The sequence below is a fragment of the Xiphophorus couchianus genome, chromosome 11 (assembly GCF_001444195.1).
Source record: "Xiphophorus couchianus chromosome 11, X_couchianus-1.0, whole genome shotgun sequence".
NCBI lineage: Eukaryota > Metazoa > Chordata > Actinopteri > Cyprinodontiformes > Poeciliidae > Xiphophorus > Xiphophorus couchianus.
In genome coordinates this window covers 5,274,661-5,298,842 of record NC_040238.1, presented here as the reverse complement: position 1 = coordinate 5,298,842, position 24,182 = coordinate 5,274,661, and the positions used below count along the sequence as shown (strand labels likewise).

The window sequence follows — 24,182 nt, the reverse complement described above, 5'->3', positions numbered from 1 at the left end:
TGTTGCAGTTAAAATGATTTTCCATTGCAGGTTGGTGACTTTTCCTCCCCTGGTACTTGGAAAAAAGGAGATGCAGTTGAGCAAGCGAACCTTGAAAATTTTCCACCAGCACACAAGAGGCGCACCCAGTTATAAAGAAGCAGTGTGTGCGTTTGTGCCGTTCAGGTGACAATGTGACTCGAGGCCTTTATTTTCCATGGTAAACCACAACAGGCTTAACCTTGCCTAACACTACACAACAAACACAAGAGCTGTCACACAAACGCAGGCAGAAAGGCTAAATTAAATTCACTGTGAGGTCGCAGCAGACCTGCACATCACAGAAGGCTTGTTTTCTCAAAACGTCGTAAAATCTGCTTCTAAGCACGAGTTTTACAATTTTAAGCTTCACAGGAAATGGCTTGTTTTAACATTTTAAAGTAAGTCATCGTAAGCATTTTAGCAGCAAACATTAACATTTCTGGGTTTTTATTATCTGAGTTTTCCAGTAGTCATAAAAAGACACAATGATCAACGCTTTTCTGCGTCTGGACCAGTTTAGATCTGCTCTGCTGCACAAAGTTCAACACCGAGGCTCCAGCAGTCTGGACTAGAGAATTTACTAAATAAGTTTACAGTCTTTAAATCAACGTTTGTGACCTGTGACACAGATCTGTTAATGTAAATATGGTTTGGTTGAATTAATAAAGAAAATGTTGTTTTTTTCCAAAAACATCCAAACATAAATATTTACAAAAATAAACTTATGTTCCAGAATTTTTTTATTCAAAAAATCTTTTAAATGTTTCAATAAGGAGCAAAGACTGGAAACTCGGATATTTTTTCTAAACTTTGTTTTCCAGACTGTGTAGAAACCCTGGTGTTAATTTTGGAAATATCAATATAGTTGAATAATATACATCATCATAATTTACATGTGTGAAACTGTAAAGGGAAGCAAAGGGACGCAATATTACAGATTAAACCTCTATAATATTGCAGAGGCTGAAGCAGAGTTGTGGGAACGAAGCGATGATGACATGAAGGGAAAAAGTCAGAAAAACGAGGAACAGGCGAATCCAAACTGTCCCTGCTGTATTCACCATCAATGAATCTCAAACTAAAATAAACAGATATCTAATTTTATGATGAAAACACAAACCGTCTTGTAAATGTCACTACATCGTTTGACATTGAATAAATGTGAAAAACAATATTCCTGCAAACAGAAGGAAAAATGAGTCATTATGTTATGACAAAGTTTGCTGGACGATAAAGTTGCGATAAACGATAATATTCTCATTCCCCAAGATGAATAAACTTTAAACTCTAATGAACATTTAATGCAGGAAGTGGAAGACATTTTAAATATCCAAAATAAATAAACAAAACAACAAATAAAATGATTTATGAAGTCTAAAAATGTCTATTTGAGACCAAAACACCAAACTGAAAAGTTTTATCATCCAGTTTTTTAGAAAGAGAAAAACATTAAATCATGCAAATGGAGATTACTGAACACGTTTCGATTTATTATACAATTAACTGATTTGTTGTTTAATTTGCAATAGAGATATTTCTGTTAATGCAGCATCTTTGGCATAATCAGCCCAACACGTCTGGATTATCAGCGAATCTAATCTGATCAAATCTCTGCAGACAAATATAAACAAATCCGTAAAATAAACAACTTTTTATTCCAGATTACATCTTTTCTTAATGAGTTTTATGTTTGTTATCTGTAATATTCTGCCTCCGCTAATTCAGAGTAAACAGTCGACTTGACGCTTTGCCGATCAATAACTGATTGAAAGCAGAGTTCTCCTTATTGTGATCGGATGGAGCCAACATGGTGTCGGAGTCGTTGCTGTCTTTACCGCGCCAAGTTTAGTCTGGTGGAGCAATCGAAGAGAGAAAAGGCAATAAAATAAATGATATGATTAACACTGGAGCTAGACAGGCTGGCGGAACGAGGGTCGCGGCGCTCTGCAGATCAGCAGACGAGCCAACCGGTCCTCTGGGGTCCTCGCAGTGGGCTGCCTGCTGAATGTGCCTGCTGTAAATCTGCGCCTGTCTGCAGGATGATTGGGCCGGGGAGGCTGTAAAAACATCAGCGATGGAGACCGTCTGTCTGTCTAACAGGATAGAATGTGTCCTTGTTTTATTCCCTCTGCATAATTAAAAACAAAAGGAAATCGGCTCCACAATGAGCGGCTTTAATACGACTCCAAATAAACAAAACTACAAATTAAGTTGTCATATATGATGGAAATCCTGTTTTAATCAAGCATTTTCTTTGCTTAGAGTCCAAAAATATCCTAAAATGACCTGAAGATTTGTGCAGTGCAGTCATTATGAGGCAAAAATAATAATAATTACCCAATAAATAACCCTAATCCAGATTTCTGTTTGCATTTTTCAAATATTTCAGAGTAAAAATGATCTTGCTTTATATGCTGAGTTGTTTTGCAGTCCTCAAAAGTGTTGCAATGATTTTAGATTGTGGAATAAATTAAGATACTTTTTAATAATAACATCCAGGATTTCTGTTCTCATCTTACAGATTTTTTCTGGTTTTCTACAACTTGAGTTACAGAGTTACATTTACTTCAGTAACGTTTTTTTTGTTGAAAAAATGTACTTTTAGGAGTATATTTAAGACACTGTACTTTTTACTTTTACTTGAGTAATTTTATTATAAAGTATTTCTACTCTTAGTTGAGTAAAATGTCTGGATTTTCAGAAAACTCACCAGACACACACCTGCAGTTTCTGTTAAAGATTCATAAGTTTTTTATTAAAAGAAACTGGAAAAATTGGAAAAATGTTATTCTGTTGTTTTTACTGTCATTTTGGTTTCAGATTATCAGGTCCAGCTGATAATGTGATTTTTAAATATTAGATCATTTATAATTTGATCAGTTACTCAGTACTTGTGTAGAGATTTTATCAAATACATTTTTACTTTTACTCAAGTAAAACCATGTTGAAGTAGTTCTGCTCTTCCTCTTCCTTGTCTGTCATAAATTGGCACATTTGGCGTCAAATATATAAAAGTTTTGTTCCATTATTTTGAAATCCAGAAATGACCTTTATGTGGAGTAAAGCAGGTGACTTCAGGTTGTTATTTGTCACGTTTAAAAGCCGCTGCGTGTCACTGCAGAGCAGCAGCCGGTCTAAACAAAACTGAAAGTCAAACCAAACGTCTCTTATTGATCTCCATCTCAGGAAACCCAGAATTAACTTAACTCGGGTCCAAACCCCAAATTCATGGCTTAGCTTAGCTAAAGAATGAGAAGGTAGCCGTAGAGCTACGCGGCGATAACACGTCCACATATTCATGCAAATTCATTAAGAGCAGGGGAATTAAATGTGTTATAAATCCTAATGAATCAGAAACAAACTGACTGACGGAGGTGAAGCCAACATTGGGTCTCTGAGTCCTGGTTGAGTCTTCAGAGAAATTTGGTCCACTGGGATTCACTGGGATTCACAAATCCTTAGAAATAACTTTTCATTAATTTCCAGTGACTTTCTGTTCTTACATTTTTTGGGTGTGGCAAAAAAATCCAGATTCATCAGGAGAAAAAAACACTTTTGGTCCACTTCAAAAAACCCAGAGTTTGTTTCCTGTTGGTCTGGCCGCTTGTGCAGCTGTGAACACGAACAACCGGACCGAGACCGACTTGATGAGGTGGTTTTGCTTCCAGACAAACTCTGGTTCTGTTTGGTTCTGGTGTGAAAACAGACCCGACTCGAGTCGGAAACATGCGCCGTTTCCATGAACACAAAATGAAATTACAAAACTAAATTTGCTTAATGGCAATTTTTAAAAAAAAGTAACTTTCACTAAATGTTCAGTGATTGATGATGATGAGCGCTAGCGCCACCTAGGCTACATTATGAATATATTATGGTTTTTAACGACTTATTCACATGTGAATTTCCTCAACTGTGAAATTGTTGTTTTTTTAACTTAGCAGAAAATGGAGAAAGTTTTCTGAAAAGTTTACCAGCTGTCGTTCGATTGCAAAGTGAAAGCAAACCGCACCAAACACAAAAACATAAAATCCACTTCTCTGGTCTTCCTGCTCTCCATTTTTCCGCGTGTTTTCATGATTTCGACAGCAGTGAGACTTGAAAATCATTTCTCCTTACAGCCTCAGAGCTCCTCTTCCTTTCGGTGGCAGTCAGATTAGCCGTGGCTTGGCGCTCCTTTCCTTGAGTGCGGCGGTGAAACGGTTAAAGGTGTTCTTAAGGTATCAGCGTTTGTTTCAACTGGGGCTGTGGTTTTGTTGTACCAGGTGCACAGCGCGGTTACCGCCTTCTCATTGTTTACTGCTAACTCCCTTCCGCTAGTGCACTTATCTCTTTCCGTCATTGTTCTCTTCCTCTCCCTCCATCACTCTCTCTGCCTCTGTCATTTCTTCTCCTCCTTCTCCATCCTCCCTTCTTCTCCTCCATCTGATCGGCCCAATCTGATAAATCAGATGGTGCATTTCTTTTGTTGTTCACTTCCTGCCCACCCACCTTTCCCCTTTCATCTGTCCTTGGTGTGCATACAGTGTTTCCCACATAGACGTCCTGTACTATGAGCAACACCTACGCCGTCACACACACCCACACACACACTCTCACACACACTCACGCCGACCACAGTGCACTGCATATCAGAGTTGCTCTAGTTTTTGTTTGGCCTTGTTTGAAAACGTTCACACAAGCTGATTTACCACAAGAGCTTTTCACACACCGAAAACCCTGAATAAAAAATGCTTTATGAGCTGCACGGCTTCCTGTTACACACCAAGCTGTCAATGACATCAACTTTGTGATCATTAAAGCCAAAATTGTTTGGCTTTGTTTTCATTTTGCACATCCTCGTCTTGTTTCCAAACATCTCTGAAATCAGACAACAATTTGAAACCAGTCTTCTCACTCCATCATAAAGTGCTGATTGTAAAAACATGCCCCCATCGCGTGCTCGCTGTGTTTGTACGTCAGTGCTGCCTGTCTTTATGGCCTCAGGGCTCTTTCTCCTGAAAACCAGAGGAAAAGCTTCCAGTGATCACAAAACACAGGGATGAGAACCTCAGCATGCATGACTAAACCGTCTGAACAAAGGTAGGAAATCAATTTGACGCATGAATGAGCTCCTTACGAGGAAACCTGTTGAAGAGGGAATTCCTCTCTTTACTCTTAAATATTACAGAAACAGATGCAGCACTTACACAAACAATTGTCCCCTTTTGTTTTTCACCATTTACCTGTTCTCCTACCTGCAAATTTCTCACCACAAAAGTGAAACAGACGTTCCCAAAGAGGCAGAAAAAGCATCAAAGCTTGCTATTGATGGCGACAGGAACTGATGTCAAACTTCACAGATTATTAACAGATGAAGTCAATAGCATTGATTGAATTTAAGCAGAACCGGCTCTTGTCAAACCTTTCAAAACATGCGAAGTAAACGGCATGGACTTTTTCAGTTTGTTCTGTTATTTCATGAAAAAGAGACAATAAAATAACCCAAAATCATTCATATTCTTCCTTTTTATCAGCTGCGCTACATGCAGACTCGTTGCCATAGCAACTGACAACAACACCACTTTATGCATCAGGATCCAACACCAAAAAACACTCAAACATTTCCCTTACAAAGAGCAGAACACTGTCCATTACAGTTTTATGTTTTCAGGCTCGATGTTTATTTTTGAAATTAATAGATTAGCTAATAATAGCAGCGGTAGACCAGCTGCTATTAGCTAAGCTAACACAGCGGTGGTTGGTAAGCTAATATAAACACCTGCTCTACTGATGATCTGTCAGAGTTGGTGTTAAGGTCGCCTTTTTTGTGTAACTGAACTGAAACACACTGAATTCCACAGCACATCCACATGTTACGGTTTTCATAGTCAAGCTAGCATAACTGACCTTTTCGATTAAAACTTTTCCTGACATTCTTATCTATTTGTCATAGTGTTAACAATTAGTAGCAAAGCACTGAGTCTGTTCTTATTTTATATATCAGACGTACATTTAAGATTTGGTGTGTTATGTTGACAACTGGACAGCTAAAACCAATGCTAGTCGTCATTAGCGAGCAGCTTATTGCCCTCCAGCAGCTATGATCTTGACCGCGCTCCAGAATGTCTATAGGTTTGGATGAAAATTATTGGAAAAGCCTCAATAAAAACCTGCAGAATGTCTGATTAGGTTCACTTGACTTGCGATAGGACAGTGTTTTCATTGTAAACACGTCACCACTTTGTCAGTATGTTAGAACATCAGAGTAAATAAAGAGCAAGGAGGAAGTGAAAGCATGAGCCACATCGTTTAAGTATCAGTATGGTGTATTTAAGTAAGTTTACATAAATAGAACGTGAAGGTGTTGGTCTTTCCATCGCATCATGTGTGAGGCAGTGCTGAAAATGTGTGTGTGCTTCAGATCGCAGCCATGTGTGCTGCTCCATGCGGCTGTGGAGGCTCCAGCTGGTCTGGGCAGAACCACGGGCACGGGCTGGGCGGAGGACCATGGGGTTTGACTCTCTGCTTCTGGTTGACTATTTTTATGATGACTATTTTAATAAAGTGCATATTAAAATGATAATAAAGGTCAGCTGCAGAGGCTGAGGTCTGGGGGAGGAAGAGTCATTATGGGACATTATCAGCTGCTGACATCAACGCACTGGCTGTGGGGGTTTGTTCAGAAGTGGTTTGAGACGAATATCTGGGGTAACTTTTTATGAGTCAGTGTTCAAATCAATAAGAAGAGTCCACACAACCCAACAACTCCCATATTTACTATTAGGCTGCTCAATTCAAACATATACTTTAATAATGAGGAGCACAGCGAAACACAAAAACGACCAGAACTTCATGTGTGCAACTTCAATTCTGGACAATTTCAATGTGACTCTAGCTTAGAAATCAAGAATGAATATCAAATGGCAATGATAGAGCATAATACCTTTTCTTAATATGTAAAAAGCCTGGACAGTGGCATAATCTGGCATTTATTTTTTAAGAACAACCTTTAATTTGATCAAATTTAATCAGAGGCACACGTGAGGAATAATCATTTAAGTGAGCCGGCCATTATTGTGCTGGACGATAAACCGTCCTTTAATTTATCACAATAAACAATAATATTGTTGTCTTGTCTGTTTTGTTTATTTTGGATATTTAAATTATCTTCCAGTTCCAGAGTTAGAATTTAAAGTTCATTAATATTTAAGAATGTGTCCTTGCATTACTAAACCATTACCAAAATGACAATATTATCGTTTATCGCAGTAATTCCCATTAACATTTCTTATTGTGCTAGGCCTAATTACAAAAGGGAATAAGAAACAGTTATATTTAACTCTTTATATCTCTTTTACAGCATTAATAAGGTCAATAAAGATAAAACCGGATTTCTGACATGCTGAGATCGTGGACGGAGAACGTCGCTCCTCCATCTCTGGGAGGGAGAGCCAAGCGGGTCGTAAATTTTCCTCACAGGAGATCAAAGAGGAAAAACATAAGGAAAATCGTCCTTTATGTTCACATATGGCGATCACACTGACTGAACAGAGAACGGCCCAAACAAAGGCCGAGGAACTGCAGCGTCCCGCCACGAGCGAAGGAAACCTGAGCGAACGCCGCCGCCGTGTCGTCCAGAAAACAACAATCTGTTTTATCTGACAGATTCTGAACCGGTTTGGAAACTACAGCAGCTCCTTCACACACAGGACTGATGAGCAGCAAATCAATTATCAATTAATAATGATAAATTAAAACAAGCTCAATAATTTCCATTTGGATGATTTATCTTTTTATCTGTCTACCAAGAATTGGATGATAAAAGTTTTCAGTTTGGTGTTTTAGTCTTAACTAGTTTTGTTTACAGAAACTTGATAATTAACTTCATTTGTTGTTTAGTTTATTTATTTTGGATATTTAAAACATTTCCGGTGTTAAATGTTAATTAGGATTTAAAGTTTATTGATCTTTGATCATTTGTTCTTGCTTTATATTACTGGAAAATTCTCTCAAAACAACAATATTGTGATTTATAATAATAACTTTGGAGAATTTACCGTCCAGCAAAATTTAAATGATAATATTGTTGTTTCGAGACCATTTTCCAGGAACATAGTGGTAATGATAGAATAATAATAATGCAAGAACACAGTCTCACATTTCATTAAACTTTAAATTCTAACAAACCTTTAACACTGGAACTGGAAGACATTTCAAATATTAAAAATAAAGAAAGAAAAGAACAGAAAGAACAAATAAACAAACACAAAATGTCCTTAAAATCAACTAAAACACAAGACTGAAGATTTTTATCATCCATGTTTTGGTAGAAAAAGAAAAATGATAAATCATGGAAATGATTGAGTTGGTTTAATTTATCTTGCGATTAATTGATTTACTGCTTATTATGACAAACTAAAGAAAACTTTAATTTTTAGAAAAGAACAAAGATGAAGCACGTGTGACTGCTTAGAGAAACTGTGATTATTGAGAGAAATGAAGGAGGAAATGAAAAAAGACTCTAATTCCCACAGCTCAACTGGTTTCTTTAAAAAAATCCTCCCACACAGAAAGTTAGTGAAGAGTAAGATCACCTGAAAATCACTTGATTAACCACAAAAACAACCATCACCTGCTGTTTTTCTGCAAACTCCATCAAATCACCTCAGACAAAACTATATTTAGATGCAAAAACGTAACTTTAAAATAAAATCTGAACTCCTAAAACCACACGGTTGATTCTAGTGACATCACATACGGTATGTGTATGTTTTTTCTTTCCTTTTCTGTCTTTATTTGGATGTTTTTATTTAAAATCCTTCAAGGAAGAGGACTTACTTCAGTATCTTTGTCAAAATGTTTCCTTAATACCGAACAGATTGATTCTTCAGCTTTTTGAACCAACTGTAAGTCCTTCTGAAAGCACAGTGAGGCTGCAGGTGTTTATTCAACCTTCTACTTTAAAACCCGTCACTGATGACGGGTTCACAAGAGTTTTCCACTAACATTGGTAAAAACATTTATGCTGCTGCTGAGATGCTAAAAACAATGACTGGGAGACAAACAGCTATGCTAGCTTTCTGAGTCTGATTTCTTTTGACTGATGCGGCGCACCAATGAAAAACCATGTTAATGTGATTAAAATAAAGTCAGTTATAGGGAATGGGCTGAAATGATATGATTATATGAGATACTAAAAAAGCCAAAACCCCAAGAAGAAGCTTGTTAAAGTGTGAAAAGTGGCCAAAATTTGCCCGTGGACTAAAATGGCCGCCTCCCTGTGCTTATTTTAGGACATAAAACCAAGTGCTGTTTTTTTTTTCCTTTACTTAATAGGTCGGCTTATGTATCGAAAATGTTTGCCTTCACACGTGAAAGGCAAACATTTATTTTATTTTATAGTTACGCAAACAGATCCATCTTTGAAGAGCAGAAGTGGAGCCTCCTGCACAACCAACAAGAATGCAGCAAGTGGCTTCTAGATGACAAGTCATCAACTAAACACAGCAGCCATTATACAGCAGGAAAACAAGCTAACCACACATGTTGGAACTCAGTTTGGGTTGCTAGGTAACGGGGCTGGAGTTCCGTTTTGGTTGCTAGGTGACGGGGCTGGCACTCCATTATCTACCAATATTTTTTTTAAGTGTTTGGGTTTTTAGAAGCAGTAGAAACTCACATGGAAGAATAATCTGTTCAAAAACTCACATTTTTTAAATATCTTTTCTGCTTTAAAGTAATCACCACGTCGTAGCTGCAGTATAACAGAAAATTTTATTTATAAAAAACATTTTAAAAATAAAACCTGCAGTCAACAGAGTCGCTGCTGTGACTGATTAACTACAAGCTGAGAACATACACATCTGGACAGCTCACTCTGTAAACAAAAAACTACAGAGAAACTTTGCAAAGTTTCACTCCATGGACTAGTGACTCACCTGGGTGCAACATCCTGAACACACACACACACACACACACACACACACACACACACACACACACACACACACACACACACACACACACTGAGCGCTCATAAAGACAGTTCAGAGCGGGAGGCCCAGGCACAGAGTTGCCGTTTGAAACTACTGACCTCTTGTTGAGTTTCCTTTGTTTCGGTTTCTCACCGTTTCCGCGCTGCTCAGAACGTGAACGCTCAAATAGGAAACCCATGATTAATGGGTCACTTTCTCTCTCATTTATTGTCAATTTCACACTCTCTCAAAACCATAAGGAGACTCATGAAACGAAGAAGAGTCTCCAACTCAGCTTTCAACACGTCACTTGTTTCCTACTCCATTAAAGGATGTTCACACCTTAGAGACGCGATCTTAGCCCTAAAAAATACTAATTATAATAAAATCTATATTCGAGTTTCAGCTGAGGATACTCTACGATGTTCTGTCCTGGTTAAAGAAACATGAAATGGAATTACATTAATTATTCTTAATGTAAAATACTGTATAAAAACAGCTATAAATTCATGACTTCCTCTGTTTTCATTGCAGCTTTGCCTAATATTTAATCAGAATTATTTTTTGACCTGGTTTTTACTTTGGTTATTTGTTTAAAGAAGCATTCAGTTTAATCTGTTTGACAAAATGATGAGAAATGAACTCCTCCTTATGTTTAATGAAGCTTGTAAGGAGTTTTATTTTGCTTTATTTTTCCATTAGGAAAATATCCCAAATCATTTTATTCAATGTGAACATCATGTGTAATGTTTATTTTAAAGCAGAACTGAAGCCATATATAGAAATATATATATATATTAATATAAATCTGTAGTTGGCGTAAAGTTTTTGTAGTTTAATATTCTCGTCAGAAGCTCAGAAAGGTGAAAACACCTGAGCTAAACGGCTGTTTTATTAAGACGTCTGAGACAGACTTAATAATAATCAAACCAGCCACGCTTCCTCTGCACACACCTGTCTTTTACTGCTGCACCATTTCCACCGGAAAGAAATAAGTGGATGAATAATTACAGGTATAAACACCTCGGGGCCATCCAAGGGGTTTATTTTTTCTTCTTTTAAACATTTCCGCCTCTTGAAAGCGTCTTCTGAACCGTTTCTCTTCAGGTGCCTTCACAGCTTCAAAGCAGCAGCCGGGGCAGTGAAGAGGCTCTTATGGTCATTTGTATTTTAATCTTCCTCACCCTCCTCTTCGCCTCCCTCAACAACTCTTCCCCTTAAAAATCTATTTATTGGTCTTCATTCAAAAATATTTTAATTTTCTGCAGGATTCCCGAGGAAGTCTGACTGAACATTTGGTTGATGATAACTGGCTCCAGTTTCTTTAGGCCAGTTCAGACCCGGCCTAAAAATTCAGGTTTTTTATTTCTAAAGACTTGAATCCAACAGAAAACAAAGAAAGTAAATTTAAAGATGCGGATTGTTTACCTAAGATTTACCAGATTTCTAATAAACAAAGGGCATCTAACACATGCTGCTGGGTGACGTGTTTCTAGAGCAAAAATATCTACGTTTTTACTCTAGATGTATTTAAGGAATAGGGAATTAGTCAGATTGTTCAGTTTCTTATCTGCCGATCAAAGATCAGAGACGTTGAAGGGAAAATTGGCCCGATCTCTAACCGGCTGATTGATGCATATCGAGAATTTCATGACAGATTTTTGAGATTAAATGTGTGACTTAAATATTGCTCTTCCTTTAAAGCTCAATGTGGAATCATTTAAATTAAACAACGTCCAAAAATAAAAACATGATTTGAGACAATATCAATATGAGCAAAGATTACTGCTGTTGCTATTTATTGTTACGATTTAATGAGGCTGTCAAATATTAATGCATTAAGGTACATTTAGAGTTTTCTACCCACTCCTTTGAACGTGTAAATATACTCTACTGTTTTTATTTGTATACAAATAAACAACTAGAAAAACAAAAAAATTACATGTAAGATCTTTTTCTGCTTTAACGTATCTCAAAAGATTTAAAACATTTATAATTTGCTGATAAAATCAAACAGGACATTAGATTTACACATTTACGTAACTTAATGTCTTACATGTTTCATTAAAATAGATAATTGAAATCCGACACCATGTTGGAAACCAGCTGTGTCCAAACGTTTAAAGCGCTTCTGAGCCACAAAAATCATCTTAAAGGTGCAGCATTATGCGTTTTCCAGGTATATAGTGTCATTTTAAAGAACAATCCAGCAATTATTTGACCTTCAGATGTTATAAAAATGCTACATTTATCCAAAAGGGTCTCTGTCTCTTTAAGAAGCTCCTGCTCTGAGACTCCGCCTTCAGGAAGTCGTCACAACATTAAAACAAACCTTTTCAACTTCATCTGCACAATAACAAACTAAAAATGTTAAATTGGATTTAAATCAACACTATAGTCAGACTTTTGTGAATCATGGAAAACATAAAAAAGGTTTTGAACAGTTTTGTTATCAGACAGTTTCAAACTTTTTGTAATTGACAGTTTTCTTATTGAGCTGTAGATGATGTGCGTTTGAGTGAAAGTCGATGTTTGTGGTTTTAGTTTCTCCAAAAGCTAAGATGAAAGCAGAAACAATGATTCATCTATAAAAAATAGATAAAAATAAAAAATCTTCCCCTAAAAGGTGAAAAATGGTCCATTAGCAGGAACTTGTGTACCAGATTTACTCCATTCTGGAACTGAGGGGGCCGCACAAAATCCTTCAGAGGGCCGTAAATGGCCCCCGGGCCACACTTTGGACATCCCTATTGTAAACTGTCCATGTTTCTGGAAGTTTAACATGAAAAATGTTTGGAGATATTTGTAGAAAAAAGAATTGCTGCCTTCCAGTGAAAGCCTCTTTTCTTTTCTGCCTCTTAAATCCGAGTATTCGGGTTCTTATCAGAGCCGGTCAGAGGCCGGGGGGGGGGGGGGTCCGCGCCGCTCATCCCGGCCCCGCGCCGCTCATCCCGGCCCCCGGCTCTGCGCTGCCTGAAGGGGGCGGATTAGCGAGGCCTCAGCCTGCGTTGCTGCCATTGTTTACCGAAGGACTAGAGGAGCAGCCCCCCTGTCAACACCGTAGTACAATGAAACAAGGAAGTGGAGAGATCCTCCACTTTTACACACACACACACACACACACACACACACATACGGTGCTCCCTTGATCTTGGCAGGATTGCATTTATTTATTCATTTTGTTATTTTGGAAAACGCAGCGAGGAGGAAAACAGACGAGGAGCCCGTCGTCGTCAGCAGCTGATTTCTGAATGAAAGCAGGAAAAAAATTTCATGAAGGAAATTTCTGTTCAGATTCAGAGAAAGCCATGAAGGGGCAACATGAGGGCAACAGGGGTGTACAAACTTTTTGGGCCAAAATCGTTGAGTGAAAAGTTCCAAGAAAATAAAAAAATAAAAACAAAAATAGAGCAAATTAATAAGTCGTTGTAGATCCATAACTTTAAAAGATTTTACACTTTAGCCGTAAAAACACACAAAAAATAATTTTCTGATTCATTTGGATTTAATTGAACAACTTTCTTTCAAAACTCTCACTATATTCAATTGTTAAGTAAATAAAAAACCTGAGTTGGGTTCAGCAAAGTTGGCTTTTCAATAGAACTGCATAGACACAGTCCTATTATTACAGAGGCTCGGTTATAAAAAGATAAATACTTAGTGCTGTACTTGAAAGTTATGTTGGTTACTGATCAAATTATCATTTAATATTTAAAAATTACATTATCACTCAGATCAAAATATAAAGTTAAGTGGAAATTCTGGTATTTTAAGGATGAAAGTGACAATAATTCACATAAGTAACAAAAATAACAAAATAAAATGTTTCCAAATCAGTTTGTTTTTCATTCAGTGGGTAGAAAATCCAGAAACTTTACTCAAGTCAGAGTAGAAACACTTCATATAAAATTACTCAGGTACAGCTTAGTAAAAATACTCCTGAAAGCAAATTTTTCAAAAAAAGTTACTCAAGTAAATAATAACGTTTCCCTGATTTAAAAATAAAAAGTCTCCATCTACATCAACCTCTTCCACTGGATGAGTTGTATCATTCTTAAACTGCAGTTTATGGACCGCACAAGCTCAGCCCACGCACCACAAATGGCCCGAGGGCCACACTTTGAACACCCCTGCTTTAATATTTCATCCAAAACAAACAGCAGAGCCTCCAGACTTGTTAGAAATGATGTTTCAAAGTTCCCGTTCCCAAACACGCCACGTCTTCCTGTCAATTTTTCAATTTTGGTCTGTGAAATGAAGTGTCAAACGAGCAGGAAATTCCCCCAAACGAGACGAGAGCGGCGCGCGCCGAGCTGCTGAACGCGAGCTCGTAAATTCCACTGACGGCCCAATGCGCCGTCAAACAGTAACTTAATCAAAACATTTACTGTTATCCCGAGGAAACCTGTAAATTTTAACGGGAGGGCGTTTACAGTCAGCGTCCGGGCCGGGCCGGCGGTAAAAGCCTCCAGCTCACCGTGCCGAAGCCGGAGCGTGCTGACGTCTTCGTGTGACCACAGCTTCCACATCACAGGGAGTTTCACAGCCTGTCTGACAGCGAATAAAACAACTGCACACACTCAAATATCAGATATTAGGTTCAGGGTTCAGACGCTAACCCTTTGACCAGATTAATCTCCCAGGACAGAATTCAAAGGTTCGTAGAAAAGCTTTAAATCCCACAGAGAAGATTCAAAAGAGCTTTGCTGAAACGCATCAACACCTGCAACCTAAAGAGACAAAACACCAGCAGAAACCAGCAAAGGTTGCGTCTTTATTCTAGTTTATAGAGAAAGTTTCTTAGTACAGTTTAAATTAGAAAACTAGCTTACAGGTAACTTTTCAGCAAGTTGTCAGGGGGTCCGATGTGTGGTCCGGGGGCCACTGGCAGTTAGTGTGGCCCCCAACAATGACCTGAAAGTGATTCACTTTTCATTTTTAAATCAGGCTAAAATTATAACAACATAATTCATCTTTTAATTAAAAAGCTTTTATAATAAGAATTGCATCAAGCCTGAGATTTTTTTACTGAAAAGCCGACTTTGCTCAATCTGAATCAGCTTTTATCAAGTTTATTGAATTAAAAAAGTGACTCAAATTCAGTTCTTCTGAGAATAAATTTGTTCTTTTAATACAGCAAGCGTGCAAAATCCTTTTTATGTTTCCATTTCCTACAAACAAGAAATAAACAAAAACTAAATGATTGGCTAGTTTATTTGATTGATTTTAGTTTTATGTTTTCCTTTTTTACCCCTATATAAGTCAATAATTCCTTTAACTTATTGGCAAATTATTTCACTTAAAACAAGACACTTTTCCAGTGTTATAAGTGAAATAATCTACCAACAGAACTAGAACTTTTTCACAAAAATTAAGGAATTATAGACTTAAAACAAGCATCTATGTCTTGCTGAAAAGTTGGTTTAGTCTTATTTCAAGTGAACTAAGATATTTGCTCTAGAAACTAAACAAAAATACTGGGCAAGATTTTGTGTTTTGCAGTAATTTTCAATCAAATATCGATAATCATCAAACGCAGTGCTGCAGTTTTTAAAATAATTCATTGATGGGATTTTTCTGACTTCATGTTGTACAGGGTTCAGTTTTATTTAATCAGTTCAGTTGATACTTTTATAGAGCAATCTGTCTGAAATGTTGAGGTTGTTTGGTGGCAACCAGCCCACAAACGTGAACCATTTCTATTATGGTCATAATATGAATCTGAAAAACAAAAAGAAATTTCTGAATCTCTAAAGAAAACTTTTGCATTTGTCTTTTTAAACATCCATCTGCTTTATTTCTCATTTTCTCTCTTAATATTTACTCTCATTTGTTGTTTTTTGTGCTGAGTTTTATAGAATGTTTTGCTTTTAAAGACTTTTCATGAGTTACAGTTGCAGGAAATGCAGCTTCACTCATTAAATTGGTCTAAAAGAAGAAATATCTGCCTTTGTGTGAACCAAAAACAAGCAGAAACTCACAACGCCTTTAAAACTTTACATGATACCAATCAGTAACAGAATAATTTTGGAAAAGTGCAACACTTAATCATCTGCATAAACACAAATATCTTCCTCTTTGTTCCTCATGAAGTTCCAATTTCTGTCCAATCATCTATAATGTCTGATCACTAAAGATCAGGAAAGTAAAAACGTCCCTAACCTGAAAAACAAACATTTCTGAGCTTTTGTCATTTTTCCTTTTAGTTCCCAGATGCCTGAAGGTTATCTCAAAGGACGAGAGGATGACGAAAGAACGGCGAACTGATGACGAAGTCGTCAGAGACGAGAACAGAGGTAGAAAAGGTGAAAACGACACAAAGCAAACATGAATCTGAAGGAAGAAAAAACAACTTTTATGTCTACAGGAAATCTTTCCTCTGCTTTGCTTTGACTCCCTTTAAAAAAAACGGTCTGCTTTTAATCCACAACGTTATGTACAAATGCTGCAAAACACACACACACACGCACACACACACACACACACACACACACACACAGAGAGAGCAAAGATTAGCTCAGAAAACATACCATGAACTCTGGATACAAACAGCAGCCTGAGGCTTGCAGATGAACACAACAAACATGCCAAACGCTGAGATGCAACTCAGTGAAATGAAGTTCAGCAGCAGCCATGAAAACACAAAACGCAATCCAGATAAAAGCTCCACACAAAGGCAACAAGCTAATCTGCTAATCCCACAAATCTTCTCTGGGCATTTCCTCCCATATCTCCATAAATGTGACAACAGCAAAACGTCCAGAGGAGGCAGAGTACCCAGAGTATTCCTAAAGTAAGAGCAGAAATACTTCAACATGTTTTTACTCAAAAACAAACAAAGCCAGTAAAAAGTCTGAGTGACTAATCAGATTATCAATCATTTCAAACAGCAAAATATAAAGTTAAGTGGAAATTTTGGTATCTTAAGAACCAAAACGACAAAATAAATTTTCTAAAATTAGTTTATTTCAATAAACTTCTGAAACTTCTGCAAGAAGTGCAGGTGTGTCTGAGTCTGGTGGATTTCTGGTTAAAACATGTTTGTTTTTATTCAATGGGTAGAAAATCCAGAAATTTGACACAGGTGAGAGCAGAAATACTTCATAATAAAATTACTCAAAAATAAAATACTCCTAAAAAAGTTACTCCAAAAAAAAAAGTTTTCTCCAAAAAGCCCCCCATAAAAAAACAGAGTTAAACAACTGGACTGGAGTTTTTACAGTGAAAACAAACCCACATGCTGCGCTGAGGGGAATCACAGAGACAACTAATAAACTTAATGCTGAACTTTCTGCCGTTCAGCTGATGCTCTCGCAATGAGCTCAGCAGTTTTACAGCTTTACAGGAACACACTCAGGTTTTCAGAAACAGGTTTTCAGAAACAGGTTTCCCTCCGTCGATATGCTGCTGGTAACGGATGGCTGGACGAACGGAGAGATTAAACTCAATAAAAAGAAAGCTGCAGGAAATAATCGTCAACCAAAGAGATTTATTTTAACCAAACTCTTCCATGCTGAATAGAAACAAACAAAAATACATTAGATAATCACATCACACTGATAGAAATTTATATTTTTTATGATTTTTTGATTTTGCAAACATTTCTGCTTCCCCTGTTTAAACTCAGTGACTTTCCTGATCAATTTGGCAAAATTTTAGACAAAAAAGTAAAACAATCAGAATCAGAAAATTTTTAAAGATTGATAATCGGACAGAAAACTGCAATCGGTGCATCGCTAATAATCATATCATGACTTTGATAAAAACGAGTCGATTTTTGTGTTTTTGAAAACGATTCTTCTGCGACATCGAGTGAATATAAAGAAACTTTTAAAATAATTTCCTGCTTCCTGAACAAATGCAGCCGATTTTCCACAACTTGACCAAATAAAAGGCAAACTAGAAAAAGAACAAGAAGACTGGTTCTGGTTCTGATCTGGTTCTGTCACCCAGCAAACTCCAACAGAAACTCGTCAAAAACGTGTCACCTTCTCTCAGGTTAACGCCGAAACAGAAACAACCTGTGATTTCCCCGTCGGTGCCCCAAACCTGCAGATCATCATCCGTCCCACCAAACCAACAACCATCAGCCGCCATGACACTTTCCTCAGCCGCCATGACACTTTCCTCAGCCGCCATGACACTTTCCTCAGCCACCATGACACTTTCTTCAGCCGCCATGACACTTTCCTCAGCCGCCATGACACTTTCTTCAGCCGCCATGACACTTTTCTCAGCCGCCATGACACTTTTCTCAGCCGCCATGACACTTTTCTCAGCCACCATGACGCTTTTAACCACTTTCAAATGTCAGATAGCGGCAACTTGAAACCTTAAATATACGGAGGCAACAACAAGGGGAGAGAAAGAGAGGAAGAGGGGAAGAGAGAAGAGAGAAGGGAAGTGCTCTTTATTCCTCCATCGTTCTGAAGCGATTTCTACTCAGACGCCACCAGGCTGTTGATCATGTTGCCGGATGTGCAGCTTAAAGCAACGGCAACAAAAATTTAAAAAGTTTTTCACTGTAATGCATCACTGCATAAAAAATTAATCTTACCAAGTAATTCTGTTTAGTTTCCAGAGCAAATATCTTATTGCACTTAAAATAAGATAAAACTAACTTACTAACTTTTCAACAAGATATATTGGCTTGTTTCAGGTAAATATTGATGGAAAATCAGATTATTTCACTTATAACATGGGAAAATTAAATAATCTCCTTTTTCCTCGATGTTAAGGAATAATTTACTTAAAACAAGCTCTTATATTTTAATGAAAAGTTAGTTATAAGTTAGTCTTATCTTATTTCAAGTGTAATAAGATAATTTTTCTAGAAACTAAAAAATTAGTTGGTAACATTTTGTGTTTTTGCAGTGATTGAGTTCACAGTGATCATGGATAAAACCTACAATCACTTAGATTCATTTCTAGGAAGTTTTATTTCCACTAAAAAGAAAAATAAATAAATAAATCACCTTGTTTTATCAGAAAGCTTCTAAATAATAATAAATAAAACGGAGATCAAAAATGCAATTTAAACACAAAACAGGTGAGTTACAGACAGTAAAAAACTGGAAAAACTCTCTTCTTCACAAGTTTTGTGACAAAGTGCTATTGTGACAACAATAAAAGTAACAATAAGAAATATTTATCAGGTCCTGCTCTTAAAAAAGACACTATTTCTCATAAAGAAATGTGATTTTTATCACTAAACTGTACACAGTCACTGCATTTAATCATACTTTCAGATTTACTGACAGTAAGACTAATAATCCCAACAACAGTTTAAACGTCATTAACTGGAATTTATTGTGACAACAATAAATCTAAATTCTTATCATAAATGAGAAATGATGCGAAAAACGTCTCAGATCTGCGTCTAAAGCGAACGCTCAGCTTTTATTAGGGCTGCGACAAAACCCTCTTATCACTCACACTCCTGAGTGTGTGTGTGTGTGTGTGTGTGTGTAGATGGAAAAACCTCACAGCAACAATCACACTCCAAGGACTGCCAGCAGAGTTCACCAAAATAACAATAAAAACCTTTTATTTTGGCGGCGTTATGTCACTGTGAGGCGGCAGCCGCCTCCTCTGAACCCAAATTAGCCTCAATATATTTTATTTTGTCCATTACACTGCAAAAACACAAAGTCTTACCATGTAGTTTTTGTTTAGTTTAGTGCAAATATCTTAGTACACTTGAAATACGACAAAATTAACTTATAAGTAACTTTTCAGCAAGACACAGAAGTAAATAATTAATTAATGTTGATAGAAAAGTTATTATTTCACTTATAACAAAACATTTTTCCAATGTTATAAATGAAATAATCTGCCAATATTAAGGAATTACTTACTTATTTCTTGCTGAAAAGTTAATTATAAGTTAGTTTTCTCTTATTTCAAGTGTAATAAGATTTTTGCTCCAGAAACTCAACCAAAATTACTTGGTAAGATTTTGTGTTTTTGCAGTGTATGTGGTCAAAACACATAAAGAATTTTTCAAAATTCAGATTAAAGTTCAAAATGTTCCAGAAATATTGATTGGCAACAGTCACAGGAGAGTTTTCTGTAATAATTACAGTCTCTTTTTCATAACATGCATTAGAAATTATAAAGACAAACTGATTTTGACTTTTTTGAGCAAAAAGAAACAGAAAATATCAAAGACAAGAAGACGGCCATGTCGTTTCTTTAGCATTCAAAGTGAATCCTGAGGATCTGATTTAAAAACTTGCCCTGGATTGAAAGACCGGGTATAAATCCAGGTAGTCACAGAGGTAAGGCTGGCCTCAGGTTGACAAAACACACAATGAGGAGAAAAATCAGAGCCCAGCAGGCGGCAGGAAGGGTTAAGAACAGGAAGAGCCGACTTACAGATGGAGAAACCGAGCTGTTGGGGAGGTAAGGGTCCGGCAGCATCAGGAACGGATACCCGGGATACGCCGGCGACTTGTACATGCCTCCATCTTGTTGCTTCGACACTGAGGTTAAATTAAAGAAGAAACAACACAAAAATTATGTTTACAGTTTCAAAAGCAACTTTTAGCTTTTTCAAAAGCTAAATCTGACGGCTGGAAACAAACACATCCAGAATAAACGTGCATGCAGAGCAGGTAAACTATTACCAAGCGGTTGCATCATGTCGCATCCTTGCACGAACGCAGACTAGATATATATGTAACAACAGCAGCAAGCCGTCACCTGCAGCCCAGAGGCGTGAACTACGTTCACTTCCAGCAGCAGCCGCCTTATTAAGCGAGGGGCCTCTCTCTCTCTCTGGGTCACACATAACTGGGTTATTTACCTGCTCAGACCGAAACTGCAACACAAAGCAACTAGCCACTATTGTCACTGCTAAGCTTTTCTGGCCAGATTGCAGTTCTGCTAATACAGATTTCTACCGGTTTCAATTTGTCTCAAGGATCCATTTGAAACCGCAGAATCCGGTTTTGATGAAGACTTTTCCTGAGACGACCCCGACGTGACGACATTTCTTCTTTTGGTAAGGACTGAAATGAGAGAAACGGCTGAGGGAAACCTATAATTAAAGCTGCCAAGTAAAACTACACACTTTCAAAATGTGCTGCACACAGGGAGGGAAGTTACTCTGTTCTTTTTGGGTGGCAAAAGCAAAAAGAACTTAATCGCTCTTTTCCCAAAGTTGAGAAAAAGCTGCAATTTTCCTTCAAAATTGCCTCTAAATGCCAAAACATGAGCAGGTCTCACTGTGACAGGGATAATTTCACAAATACTAGAAAGGAAGACGCACACTATGATTAGCATTGGTGACTTAATTAATAACAGCTTTCTTAAGATGAAATAGAGCAACTCTGCCGAAGAAGTGACAGATCTGAGCGAAAGAGCTGAAGACACTTTAAAACACAAAACATTAAATTTACTCATGTAGGAAGTCAGTTAAAGTCAGAAACCAGGAGAAACACAACAATTATCTCTGCACAGAAACACAAGTGGAGCTTGAACTGCACGATAAATGCCAATTATTTATTAAAACAGACGTTTATTTTTCCAAATCAGAGTCAATCTTTCCAAACTATTCGAGTGTAGCGCAGCCTGAACCACGTTGATAAAATGTCCAACTTTTCCTCACAATCTCTCTATAAAGTTCTTCAAGTGTGGAAACACTGAACTCGTCTTGAGCCGTTTTATCCTGAGCTGTTTGTGGGAAACACGTCTGCTGGCGATGGAAGGGTTAACGTGACCAAAGTTACACTTTTAGAGCAGCTAAGAAATAAAAATAAAAGCTCGGATAAAACCTGTAATGCACTTACGCTTACAAATTTAAGGATGGACTAAAGAAAGCTTAGAGAGATAAATTATTACAAGTTTCTTATCTAAAACCCAGACGTTCACCGATCTGGTTTGTTACCAGCTCTAATTTTTCTGATCCAGATTCAAATTTTGATTAACACCAATTATTTTCAACAATGGAAAACAGACGAATGAGAAAAGAGTTTTGTAAGAAATGACCAGATAATCCCCATCTGAATATTAGCTAAATCTGGTATTTCTTGGAGAAACTCTTTGTTTTGATGCATTTAAATCTGTTTTTATTGTAGTTGGAGTAAAAATCATCCATTTTTCTGCCCGATGGATTGGAGCTCAAAACTGTTCTTCATTAATAAAACTGAGTGAATTACCCATTTTTACATATTTTCTCTTCATCTTCTTTAGTTACGCAAAGACACCCAGACACACTGAGATAACTTTTCATTAATTGCCCGGTAACCGAGAGATTCTGATGTTTTATGGATTAATCGGTTAATTTTGTGGTTAAAAACTGCTGGTCTTGACATGTGAGGCGCATTTTTTGAGCTTTGAGTGAAAACAACAGCGCAGTCCTGCTAACAGGTGACGGATCAGAGGAAAACCCGATAACTGGACATCTTTAGAGTCTGCTTTGAAGTTGGTTTTAAAGCTACAGCGCGCATCCCGTGACCAAAAACACACAAGACTTTTATTTTTTTAGCCATTCTTAGACAGAGCGACTCACTAATGAGTATTTTGAAGTTTCCTTCTTACCTCCGTCGAGATGCTCTCGGTGTTTGTCCTGGAAGACCCTCTGCTCGCCGTGGTGTCCCCGTCTGACCGCCTGGAACAACAACAACAGCCGGACTCAGGTGAGGCGGAAAAAACGCCACTTTTTATCCACTTTATCTCACTTTTACGGCGTGTTTTCACTCCGGGCAGCATGGGAATCCCACCGCTTTTTACCCCCGGAGGCAGAAATTCTGGTCTCATTCAGCGCGTAAAATGAAACAAGTTTACTTACACACACACCCACACACACACCCACACACACACACACACACTGAGCCACCTACCGCCGAGGTCGGACTTTGATTTATTTCCGACTCGTTCACCAGAGAGGACTTGAGGTCGGCCAGGTCTCGCTCCGTGAACGCGTTCTCCTGGGTTTTCTCCTCCTGCTCTCCTTCGTCTTTGAACGCTATCATCTCATCATTCGCTCCCAGGTCGTCTCCTCCGCCGCTACTGAGCTGAGGCATGACTACTTCCCTCACCTTGGACTTTCTGCCCCCACCTCCTCTAGTAAAGAATGTTTTTAAAAATGTAAAAAGTATGAATAAAGAAGTGACTTTCTCAGTTAAATAGTATCCTCAAGTGTGGAGCGCCTCCAGAAGACAGTAGGGAAATGTTCGCCCCACCACATGCAGAGAAAAAGTTGAGATGTGGCGTCGTTCCCCGGCTGCTTGCTTGGTGGAAGACCAATGTTTCGCTACAACAGCAAACAGCTCATTTGAGCCCAAGACAAGGCGAGGAGTCCCGGCTTCAAAGGCGCCGACCGCTTGATTGACAGGTCCGATGACTTGTTGGGGGTTGTACGATTGTTTCTGCAGAGGGCTGAGCCTCTTAAAGAGACAGCGCCTCCCTCTGCACCGCTCAACGCGCATTATTCATGACGCACAGGGCCGGATGCGCGATATTCACGGCCCACTCAGAAAAAGGGGTTTCTGTAATACATTGTAATAAATATGTAATATTCAGTAGATTTTCTCCAAAATAAGGAAGTAGATGAACATTTGGATGTAAGATAAGAAAATCCTTTATTAGACCAACAAGTAAGAAATGAAAAAACACAATGATAACTAAACTAGAGATTCAAATATGAAAATATCAATATATATACAAAAGATAATACACACACACACTATACACACATATACACTATTTATTTAAATATAATATTGATATTATATTTATATAATGTTGAAATTATTTAATTAACTTCAATGTTATAAATAATTATAAAAAATAAATATATTTAAATGAATAATACATATAAATGTATGTAATTTATAAATGATGTATATGTATGATTTCTTAGATTTTTTTTTCTAAAACTGGTAAACTAGTTTTAATTAAAAGATTTTTCTTTAAATTGTCTTTATGGGTAAGTAATATTCAAATTTAACAAATTTCATCTGTTAAATTTTTGTTCTAAAATTCTAAAATATCTAATTTAATATTAATTTTTTTGTTAAGGGTTGATGATGTAAAAGAAAGAGATTTCTTTGCACTTAAAGAGGAAAATGTAGGGTTTTTTTACTCATGAATAAAACAAAACTTTGAATGTTTTAGTGTTAAAATCCACATTATTGATTTGTTTTGAACATGAGTTAAAGGACAGCAGACTATACCTATGAAAAAATAGAAACAAATTGTGTA

At 37.3% G+C, this 24,182-nt stretch overlaps 1 protein-coding gene across 7 annotated transcripts in view; it reads right to left on the bottom strand.

Annotated features, from left to right (window-relative positions):
* tcf7 (transcription factor 7) overlaps positions 1-23,345 on the bottom strand; it is a 76,562-nt gene extending 53,217 nt beyond the window's left edge. For 2 of the 7 annotated variants that reach the window (XM_028030368.1, XM_028030371.1), the window contains exons 1-3: positions 22,820-23,343; positions 22,518-22,587; positions 20,352-20,458 (exon numbers count right to left, since the gene is read on the bottom strand). In XM_028030368.1, the coding sequence (XP_027886169.1) occupies positions 20,352-20,458; positions 22,518-22,587; positions 22,820-23,002 (360 nt within the window). In that variant the 5' untranslated portion in view covers positions 23,003-23,343. Of the gene's footprint in view, positions 1-20,351; positions 20,459-20,602; positions 20,732-22,517; positions 22,588-22,819 lie in introns of those variants that run through there. The other 5 variants (XM_028030369.1, XM_028030372.1, XM_028030366.1 and 2 more) reach the window with 4 other exon arrangements.
* Between the last annotated feature and the right edge of the window lie 837 nt (positions 23,346-24,182).